Genomic DNA, 11,641 nt, shown 5'->3' with positions numbered 1-11,641 from the left:
CCTCTTTCCAAGTATTATTTCTCAGTATTTTCAAGCCGAACGTTATTCATGGATGCTGGCTGAAATCAGGGACCTTCAGACGTAAATCCCCGGATGCCTGTGAAAGTGGCAAACAAGATGCAGAAGAGAGGAAAAGATGCAACTGAGTCATTTGTGATCCACATCAATCACTCATCTGTTCTACTGATAGGCTTACGAGCTGCAAAGCACAAGACATTAGCCAGGAAGTGGAAGACGCACCTGACTGATATTTTCATCTTCTGCTCAAGATAATATCAACAAAGACAGCATCATACAAGCTGTGAAGAACAGAAGTGGTGCACACAAGAAGTGGCGTCATTCCAGCATTGAAAACAACCCAAAAACAAGTGAGAAGAAAAATGTAGCACTGATTATTTGAGTATGGGATTTTTTGGGAGATTGAAGGCGGTGATATAAGACCCAGATAGCATGGAAACATTTTAAAAACGTTTAAAAAGCGCTTACATGGCTGTAATAAGGTTAAAGTTTTAGCGAAGCATTTTAGAAACAATTTAAAACATTAACCAAAAAACATTAAAAAATGAAACAAGTTTAAAAATATGCATTTTTCAAGTGTTAGAAAATACACCCCTTTAAAACAAAAATGTTAAATAATGTTTTATAAACATGTAAGATGACCTCTACCACTGCGCGTCACAAGCCCACTGATGAACACCTCAAAACGTTACTTGCGCACCTTGGCGGCGTAGACACTGACAGTCCTCACAAACAAGCATGTTTCAAGACTTTGTTATATTTGTCTTATCGCTAGGTCCGATATTTTAAAATCATTTGCAGTTTATAAAACACCTATGCTACATAACTATAAATATTTGCTGTTCTTGTGGATGCGTGTACTCCCATGATTCCACGCGACATTTTCTCCGCTGCTTACAACACGTGACTGTGCCCAAAACACTGGCTGTCAAACGCTATATACAGTGTTCTGGTACAACACAGATTTAATGTATGCTTACTAGGTGGGATTTGTCAAAGTTTTCTTTCTGAATAGGGCGCTAGTATGGAATCTAAGACGTTAAGGCAACTGATGTCCAAATCATGTCGTCCTGCTGGACGAAGTGAAGAAGAGGAAATAAAATTGTAGAAGCAGAATTGGCAGAACCGAAAGAAGAAAGACAGATCTGTTTAATACACACCGATACAAGCATTGGAGTGTGAGTTTGCGCTTTACAAATTTTGCATTTATTATTATTGTTATTAAATCATGTCTCCGTACATGTGCGTGTGTTGACACCACTACCATTGCTACTTATGTACTAACGGCTTGCATTTTGTCATTGCTGTACCATTATCTATGGCTGAAAGTGAAACAGTACCACTTTTATTGCGTAATCATTTTGGGCTATGAAGTATATTTCTTTGTGCTTTATTTTCTTAAAATTTCCTTCATGGATGATATTTTTTAAAAAACATTTTATTTGTATGGCATCATAACGTTGCATACCAGAGAAGTAGATTGCACTCAGTACAATCATGTCAGCTAAACAGTAATTGCTTACTATGTTTCCTTCAGTTTGTCATTTGTCACTAAAGACATTTTTAAAGCAAAATAATAAGTTGTTAACATTTTACTCTAATTTCGTTTTCATGCAATAACCATATAATTCTACATCGACACTACGATTTATTTGAAATTAAGTTACTTAAAAATAAAACCAGTTACCTAGGCAGAGCCATTGCCACTCTTTGCACCTCTTGGCACCAACACGGTCTGTCAACGTGGACCAAAAAAACCCTTCATTGCACGCTGAAACCATCCACTCATTGGTATATATTTATAGCAGTATAAAAAGACAACAGAAAAATTAATAAGAAAGTAGTAGTTCTTACTGATCTAAACAACCAACAAACAGAAGCCCCATTATTCTACGTTTCACCATTATACAACATTACCTGGGATCACCTTAGTCCGTACGGCGCTGCCTGCAGCAACACTCGCATTGGTCTCATTAATAAGTCGGAAGATAATAATAATTGATACACTAATATTCACACACAGTTGTTTACACAAAAACTGTAATCTAGCTCGAGTATTCTCTGTTATTGTTGATGAGTGTTGATAACCGAGAATACCTGTTTGACCTTACATGGTGCCCTATCACCCGAGTCAGTATTCTCGGTCTGCTTGTGTTGTCTTGCTCCCTGTGCCTGCATCAAATAGGAGAAATTCCTTCTCCTTCTCAGGCCACACAGGAAAATCGCTCCCTCTTTTTCTTCAAACTGTGTCTACGTTCAAAGCCTTTACAAACGGCCTCATAACCAATATCTAAAAAGATCTTGCAATAAAGAGATACTGTTTTACACTACTCTGAGTTCATTATCTCTGAACTTATTTCATGTTTGTATCTCATAGATTCATCTGTTTGATAACGCGTATGTTTCTTGCATGACTGACTGTCGGCCCGTCCATAGTCTTTAGTGTCCGTCAAGAAATGTCCTCTGGGAATATGAGAAAAAGAGTGTAAGTTGGTGTTGACTTTTCATCCTTCTTGATGTGGACTCTGGACAGCTGTGACCCCCAGGGATGCCAGTTCTGACAATGTCAACTTCTATTATCCCTGCAAGGTCAGGACACCTAATGACGTCCCTTGAGTTGAGGGTTCTGTGTGCGGTCACCGTGATGGGAGGGTCAACAAAATATACTCTGGCCCTCCGAATATGAAGACCATATTGAACCTTCAAGCAAGCTAGGGCAATACATGACAGCCGGTTGGTTGATGTGGGCCACATCCTCCTCCTATCTAGGAGAAGACTGGCAAAGAGGTGTGTTGGTATGATGGGCCGCAACCCATCAGGGACATCCTGCGACACGGATAGCCATGCACGACAAACGCAGGGGCCTAAAGGAAGCTGCAGAGAAAAGAGTTAGAGCAAAGAAAGGTATGATAGGAAAAAGAAGACAAGGAAAACCACTGCAGACAGAAAGTAGAAAAGGTAAAAATTGTATGTGTGGTAGGGAGATGACTGGTTGAAAGACTATATGTGAAAGGGCCAGTGAGGGAGAAAAAAGGAATAGAGATACACTGCACAGAACATATAACCATTAAATAGAACTTCCTGTTGATGAATGTTAACGACTAGAGTCACTGGCTCGTCTTACACGCTAAACGATATTCACTTTACACGGACAGACACCTAATTAACAACCTAATGTTACATGATAGCTCGGTGGAAGATGGGTGATGGTGGAAAATGTCTCTACACCCCACCACGACGGTCACTAGCTTTGCCTAAGCAGGCGACAGACTTAGCAGCTAACCTTCTGTCAGTCGAGAACTTGCCTCACTCTTTCCACCTAAGAGGTAGTGGAACACACTAACGGCGCAGGGTAAGAATCCTCCGTTCTTCCTTGCTGTTAGCGAGTAGGTCCTTCACTTAGATAGCTTGTCTCTGAATGCCGTTGTTTCTTGGGAAGTCGTTACGCACTTACCTGTTAACTCTTCTCAAGCACTAGTCGCCTAGTTACTATTGTAACTGCCTAGCGACGCTGACATGATGGTAAATCCACACAACGACTACACTAATCTACTCTACTATCCAAGTCGGCAGGAACTTTTCTCTTATTTAACCGTGTCGGCCAGTTGTGCACAAGCATGAGCGCCTCCTAGAAATTCTTTATGCGTCGTGCGATGGTGCAATATGGGAAGTTGCGTCATCCAGTACCCGAATACTGAGCATGTAATAACGAAAGAAATTGTATTATTAAGCTCAGGTAAACGCTGTGCCATGCTTACATGTCAAAACAACATGCACATAAAATCGTTCGTGCATCTGCAGTCCAGCTGCTCAACCTCAGATGAAGTGAATCTATGGGATTGGAAACGAGGCTGCGCCTGACAGGCTGAGTTGCTTTGTTCTCCGGTGATTTTGTTGCTTTTCTTGTGCAACGTCTTTGCTCTTCCATATCCTTAGATTTCTTTTAGTTACAAGTTGTATTTGTTTCTCTTAAAGTTTACTTTGTTGCTGTTCTAACTGCTTGTGATTGCTTGCTTTCTGTTTCTGTGGGATTTTATGTGTAACGGTTACGCTCTCCGCCATTACCTGAGATCTGATTCCTACTGCTCGTACTGTTTTCTTTTTTTTCTAAAACTTAGTCTCACTTTTAATTCTCACATGGCGGACTCCACTATGTTGTATAGCCGTGAGTAATTCTCGAACTCTCTCTTACTTCGGCGACCCTCTATTACGATACTTCACACCTTTCAACTAATATCCTACCTCAAGACTCGACGTCCATCAGAAAAAAAAAAGCGAAAGAGAGGTAGGAGAGTTCAGTGCCGGCTGAGGAAATACGGTCTAAACCACAAATGTCAATCTCCACCACTACTACACCCAGGCACCAAACGAGGTACAAATGGTGGGAAAAATATAGGTGACCTCAATTTTAATGAGAATTTTCCTTTGTCAAAGAGCGGGCGACTTTCAATAGAAACAAAAACTGTGACAAGGATATGTGTTGGTCACTTAAATGTGCAGTCAGTCTGCAACAAGGCTGTGGACATTCGTGATTTAGTGTTGGATAATGACTTTGATGTATTTTTCTTGTCAGAGACATGGTTAAAAGAGATAGGTGATGAATCAGTAATCAAAGATCTTACGCCACAGGGTTATACATTTGCACATAATCCCAGGAGTGGTAGGAGTGGAGGTGGAGTTTTATTTAAAGTACATTTGAAATTTACAGTGCTGAAGAGACAAACACAGTACAGGTCCTTTGAGTACATAACAGCAAGACTGACATTAGCCAAGCAGACATTAGAGATCATTTGTTTGCATAGACCTCCTCCATCGAAAAAGAATCAGCTTTCCGATTCTCTGTTTCATGAGGACTTTACTATGCTGCTGGACAGTTTACTCACAAAGGAGAAGATTCTTATTTTGGAGGATGTAAATTTTCACTTTGATAGACCTCAAGATAATGATGTGAAGCGGTTGATTGAGGCTTTAGATAGCCGTGGTCTTTGTCAGCTGATTGATAAACCAACTCATAGACTTGGACACATTCTTGACTGGGTTATCACTCGTGCGCCATCAGAGTCACTGGTCAAGTCAGCTGTTGTCGAGGATTTTTTGCTTTCAGACATTTTGTGCAGTCTTGGTGACGCGATCTTTCTCGACAAGGCGTAGAAAGACATCTGTTTTGTGTAGAAATTTGAAGAAGGTTGACCTGAACGCTTTCAGAGAAGACCTGCTTCAGTCAAGTTGTTATTAGATCCTCCACAGATGTTGATGAGTTAGCAGAGTTATATAATCAGACTTTACTAGAGCTGCTTGATAAGCATGCGCTGCAGTCAGCAAAATTGTTGTAGATAGACCAGATTGTGCGTGGTTTTGTGAGGGGGTGAGTGAAGCCAAGAAACAGAGACGGCTGGCAGAGAAAAGTGGAGGAAGACCAAACTTGAGATTGACAGACAGCTGTATAAGTTAGCCAGAAATAAATATGTTTGTGCTGTAAAAAAGGCTAAATCGCTATTCGTGCAGGAGCAGCTAGAGGCTGCGAGTGGAAATCCCAGAAAGACTTTTGACATTGTGAACAGCTTGTTGGGTAAGAACGGAACTAGTCCGGTTCTTCCTGAGGTGGATGTCAAGTCAGCTGCTGATCAGCTGTCTTCCTTCTTTGTTAATAAGATAAAGGAGATTAGTGCTGGACTTGAGAGTGCAGCTTGTGAGTTGCCAGAGTGTGAGGCAGATTATTCTGTGCCATTTGCTGGTGTTCCGCTGACTTCTTTTACGTGTATTGATGAGAGTTACTTGAGGAAACTTGTAGCGAGATCAACTACAACTTCATGTGCTGTGGATCCTGTACCAACAAAATTTCTTATTCAACTTCTGGACATTTTATTTGCTGTCATCTTGGACATTATTAATGCCAGTTTGAGAGCTGGATGTGTTCCACGGTGTTTTAAACAGGCTGTTGTGAAGCCCTCGTTGAAAAAGGCAAACCTGGATCCCTCGGACTGTAAAAACTATCGTCCAGTGTCAAATTTATCCTATATTTCCAAGCTACTGGAGAGGGTGGTTGCAGAGCAGCTTATGACCCATTTTATTACTTATGGCTGCCTAGATAAATATCAGTCAGTGTATCGTCCTGGCTTCAGCACAGAAACTACTCTTCTTCGTGTGACCAATGACATTCTTTGTAGTGTCAACTCTGGCAACTTAGTGCTGTTAGTATTACTCGACCTGAGTAGTGCGTTTGACACCATCAACCACCGCCTGCTGCTCCAGAGACTGTCGTCAGAGGCTGGTATCCAGGGCTCTGCACTGCAGTCGATTGCCTCCTATCTTGCCGAGAGATCTCAGAGAGTGATTGTCGGCTCTGCAAGATCTGAGGCAGTTCCTCTGGTGTGTGGCGTACCACAGGGATCCGTTCTGGGTCCATTCTTATTTTCGGTATATGTTTCACAGCTTCGACGGGTAATTGAGCGCTTTCAGATGGGACGTCAGTTCTTTGCGGACGATACACAAATCCTAAACAGTTTTCCCCGACCCGACAGTGGCTAGGAATGCGCTTCAACGACTTGAATCATGTTGTGTTGCGGTGAAGGCGTGGATGACCAGGAATCGTCTTAAACTCAACAACGACAAGACAGAAGCGTTACTGTGTGGCCCCAGGGCCAGAAGGGAGCAGATTGGCATTAGTGCCGTGCAGGTCGGTGATGCCTCCATCGCCTTTGCTGACTGTGTACGGGACCTAGGGCTGTTTATTGATGCAGAGCTCTCCATGTGCAACCATGTTAGTTCTCTTGTGGCAAAGTCCTACTACTTTGTGAGGACTTTAGGTAGACTACGGCCCATGCTGACTCAAGCTGCTGCCAACTCACTTGCTGTGACTACCATCACATCACGATTGGACTACTGTAACAGTGCATTGTGGGGTATACCTGCTACTCAGCTGGATCGACTCCAAAGAGTTCAAAACGCAGCCGCCAGGATTGTCACCCGTGCAAAGTCGTCCACTGAGCACATCACCCCAATCCTACAGAGCCTTCACTGGCTCCCAATGAACAAGCGCATTGACCACAAAGTACTTTCCATTGCTCAGTCCTGCATGTCTAAAACTGCTCCTGACTATTTTCAAGAGATAGTTCCTCCATACCAGCCGTCACGTGGCCTGCACTCAGGCTCCCAGTCACGCTTCTGTCTCCCTGCAGTGACAGACACCAACAAGAAGCGCACTGGAGCCAGGGCCTTCAAACACGCGGCACCTAAGCTGTGGAATGCTCTGCCATCGTCACTCTCCACCATCACCTCACCAACCACGTTTCGAAAAAGGCTGAAGACCCATCTGTTTCTTTCAAAACAGTCTTAAACAACCAAGAAACATTTCTGTCTCTATTTTTTACTTTTCTGGTGTTTTATATATTTGTTCACTTTATTTTTTTTATTTTTTTTTTTTGTGCGCAATGAGCATTCTTCTGAATGGATACCTGCGCATTACAAATCGACATCATCATCATCATCATCATCAAGTGTCAGTGGTATGTGATGTTGTAGGTGCGCACATGAGCATTCTTGCTAAGTTTATTTGTTTTATATATATATAATTGTTACTAGACTTTTTTTACTTGCTAATATTTTTCATGTTGACATCTTTTAACGCTCCACCACCAGTTGGTGCAACTTGCCTTGTAGTGATGTGGTGGCTTGCGCGCCTTGTCGATCCACAGAGCCATGTCGGTGGGAGCCTTGTGCTCCTGGCAGGTGTAACCAAGCCCAACAGCTCTGTCAGGGGAGAGGCCGGACTAAAATGTTGCACCCTGGCCCTCCAGGTTGGGGGTTTTGCTTTGGCCTAACAACCCACTCATGTAAATACAAAAGCTGTTACAGAAACCGCTACAGTACCACTGGTCGCGAAGATTCCTCTCGAACAGAGGTTATGACGTATGCTGGTGAAAGCCTTAGGGAAGCCAGCTTGCCAACTCATCTTTTGACGACCAAGTCAAGAACCAGGATAGTAGCACTGCTGATGTCAACAGAGGCACCAATGATTCTGATGGCCTGGGAACCAGTCTCACCATGGCTCATGTCAGCAAGATTCAACGCCAATGGAAGGAAGATCACCATCATCCAATGCTATGCCCCAACAAATGCTTCTACAGTTCCCTAGAGTCTCTGCTTGACCACACACCATGAAGAGATCTGAGGATCATTATGCGAGACTTAAATGCCAAAGGGGGAGATGATAACACCAACACGGGAAGACATGGCGTCGGCTCCTGCAACGAAAACGGGCAGCTCTTCACAGACTTCTGCGATTTCAATGACCATGTCATAGGTGGCACTGCGTTCCCACACAAGAATATACACAAGACAACTACGACTTCCCCTGATGGCCAGACAGAAAACAAGATTGACCATATAACACTTGCACGAAAGTGGAGACGGAGTCTTCAAGATGTCTGAGTGAGGAGAGGTGCAGATGTTGCTTCAGACCACCAGCTCCTAGTGGAGGTCTTCAAGATTAAGCTGAAGTCATTCACTGATCCAAAACACACCAGGCAAAACACACCACAAGTTCAATAGTCGAAACCTCAAGAAGAAGGAAAGAAGGGAAATTGAAAACTGTGAAGTTAAGAATAAGTATGAGGCCCTTTCAAGACTGACAGAAGAATCAGTGGAAGAACCCTGGTCAACCCTCTAAGAGAATTTAAAAAACAAACTGTACATATGTTCTAGGGAAGAGGGAAAGAAAACACGTAAAAGGAATGCATGACCCTAGAGACCTGGGAAAAGATTGAATCAAGAAAGGGACTGAAACAGAAGCTCAACCTGTGTCAAGACCAGCTAGAGAAAGAAGATCTCAGAGCTGAATATTGGGAAGCCAACCGCCATGTGAGGAGGTCTGTCAGAGAGGACTAGAAAAGATTCATCCTTGAACTGACAGAGGAAGCAGAGACAGCAGCTATACAAGGAAACATGAAGTGACTATATGAAATAACACGAACTCTGTCAGGCAGGAACATTAACCCAAACAAGCCAGTGAAAGACAAAGACGGCAAGACCACAACAAAACGATGAAGTCCCCCCTCTAGATAACTTTTGTGGACTTAAGCTAGCAGATGAAGTGGATAAGACTGGCTTAAAGGTCAACAGAAAGAAAACCGAAGTGATGAGAATCAACAACAAGCAGCAACTCCTAATCCAACTTCAAGGAGAGAACATCCTACAAACAGACCGCTTCAGGTATCTTGGGAGTATTGTCAACAAGGACGGTGGAGCGGATGATGACATCAAAAGCTGCATCAACAAGGCCAGGCATGCTTTCACCAGCCTATGCCTTCAGCAGTAAGACCTGCATCTTCAACACCAGTGTGAAGGCTGTCCTGCTGTATGGTTCTGAAACCTTAAAAGTGACAAATACCATCAACAACAAGTTGCAGAATTTACCAACCGATGCCTACGCCATATTCTGGGAATAAGATGGCCTGAAAAGATCTCCAACAGCAGCCTGTGGAAGAGAACGCAGAATGTCACTAGCCAAGACATCACAAAGTGCCAATGGGGCTGGATAGGACACCCTGCGCAAACCAGGTGACACCATGGCCAGGCAGGCACTTTACTTGAACCCTCAAGGTAAGAGGAGAGTTGGGAGACCAAAGCAGACTTGGAAAAGAACAGTAGAGAGCGAGGCAAAGGACAATGAAACCACCTGGTCCCAACTGAAGGGGCTATACCGAGTCCGCTGGTGAAGTGTTGTTGTGGCCCTATCCTCCTCAAGGGAGCAACAAGGAATAAACTAAACTAGCTAATCTTGTAACGCTGCATCTTGCAGCAAACTTTATTTCTTATTTTTATTTCGAGCTTTTACTTTTGGGACTAGAACACCTTTCCATGTTTGCATTGTCCACTGGGACCAATAAAGTTGTCGTTGTCATTGTCAGTCACCTGATTACCATGGCTTCCAGAAGTAAGCAAATGTCGACAGTAACTCAAAGCTAGTTCTGGGATATTTTCTTTCTGAGACATTAATGCTATGCATTTAATGTTCACTGTGCCTATCAGACGCTCATTTGTTCTCAAAATACCACGTGGGAAAGAATAAAAACCACGAAGACATTTTTTAGACCGTTGTAGCAGCTAAAAAAAGTAACTTAGTGAACCGAACTCAGCTGTCGAAATCACCATCAGTCATGTGGTAAGCGTCTCGAAAATAAAGCGAACTTTTCATTTCTGCTGCAAATCTCCGTAGCAGACTCAGGATTAGAAGCAGGCTAAAGCACCTACAAAGTGTGTGTGTGTGTGAAGAAGGCTGGAGTGAGTGCCAAAGGAAAATGGTAAGAATGCATGGCATGTTGTGCAGTCAACTTACTGTAAATCTCCACCTCGCACAAGCTTATGTCCCTGTACGTTGCTGTATTATCTTTATGTAGAAGAACATTTTTTGCAAATTGACGGGAGTTTTCTGGTATTTTCCAGATGGTGACATTACGTTTTTCGCTGACATTATAGACTGGTATACCATCGAAGAAGACTTGAATCTGCGGCATTCTGTCTAGATCTGTAAAAATACATCTACACTAAATAACAGAAGTAAATCTATAAAATATGACATGCATGCATACAGACGCCACGTACACATACAAGTAGACATCATGCCACACCACACAATGTCTTTGTGCGCATCTACTTGTCAAAACCACGTGACAGCTGGCTATAATTCTACATTTCAGTAGCATAATTACAGTGAAGGAAACAACTAGTCACAGGCACTGTGGAGCTGGTGAGGTTGGTTGCGTTATGTTGATGGAGAGACCTGTTTGCTGAGGTGCATGGTGAATGACTGTAGAACACAAACACTTGCAGTCCATTCGTTAAACTAGGAGAACAAAGCTACCAGGGCTCTGACATTACAGTTGTCTGATAGTCGCAATTTTATAAGCCCAGACTAAATTTATTGTACTTTATTGTATTGTGTTTAATATTTTGATTCTTACCGTTACTACGTCCGTAGATGACCACTTTGTGAATATAATATCTGTGTTTCAGAATCACTGTCAAACGACTTGGCTTAGTAACCTCATCTGCAGTAGAGAAGCAGTTACGGCTTCCATCAGTTACGTCTTTATTTCCATTTATAATCCAAGAGCAATGTCGATCACTGTTATCTCGCCTAGACACAGAGCTGTTAGAGCAGGTTCCTAGTCGAGCGACGTTCCCTGCAACACAAAGCACACTGTATCAGGAGATCTGCAAAATGTTGACACGCATTTTATTTATCACACACATAATATAACTCAGCTGTTTGCAACATCACTGCAACTACTGAAACCTATGAAAGAACACGTTAAAATAATAATAATTGCAAATGTGTATAGCGCATACTCACACTCCTAAGAAGAATGCTCTAAGCGTTTAACAACAAGAATACGAAATAGGCAACATACGAGAGACAGAAGAAGAAAGAAACAGCACAAGAAAGACGGAAAGATAAACAACAGTATTGATGATGAACAAAGGTGTTAGGAGTAATGATTAACAAAGAAGTGCGTGTAAAGGATTCAATAGAGGGTAGGTGACGGGTATGGAAAGCGAGAGAGTTCAATTGTTTGGCTGCACAATAACTAAACATCCTGTGGCCATATGTTGTTGTTGTGGT

General features: G+C 42.6%; 1 protein-coding gene across 1 annotated transcript in view; it reads right to left on the bottom strand.

Moving 5' to 3' along the window:
• Positions 1-1,705: 1,705 nt before the first annotated feature.
• LOC112567010 overlaps positions 1,706-11,641 on the bottom strand; it is a gene marked incomplete at its 3' end in the record, with an annotated part of 36,349 nt that continues 26,413 nt past the window's right edge. Inside the window, exons 3-5 of the mRNA XM_025243443.1 lie at positions 10,980-11,201; positions 10,355-10,543; positions 1,706-1,789 (exon numbers count right to left, since the gene is read on the bottom strand). Coding sequence (XP_025099228.1) covers positions 1,706-1,789; positions 10,355-10,543; positions 10,980-11,201 — 495 coding nt within the window. The remainder of the gene's footprint in view (positions 1,790-10,354; positions 10,544-10,979; positions 11,202-11,641) is intronic.

Source organism: Pomacea canaliculata, linkage group LG6 (assembly GCF_003073045.1).
Source record: "Pomacea canaliculata isolate SZHN2017 linkage group LG6, ASM307304v1, whole genome shotgun sequence".
In the NCBI taxonomy this organism is placed as follows: domain Eukaryota; kingdom Metazoa; phylum Mollusca; class Gastropoda; order Architaenioglossa; family Ampullariidae; genus Pomacea; species Pomacea canaliculata.
This window is presented reverse-complemented; position numbering and strand designations above follow the sequence as displayed.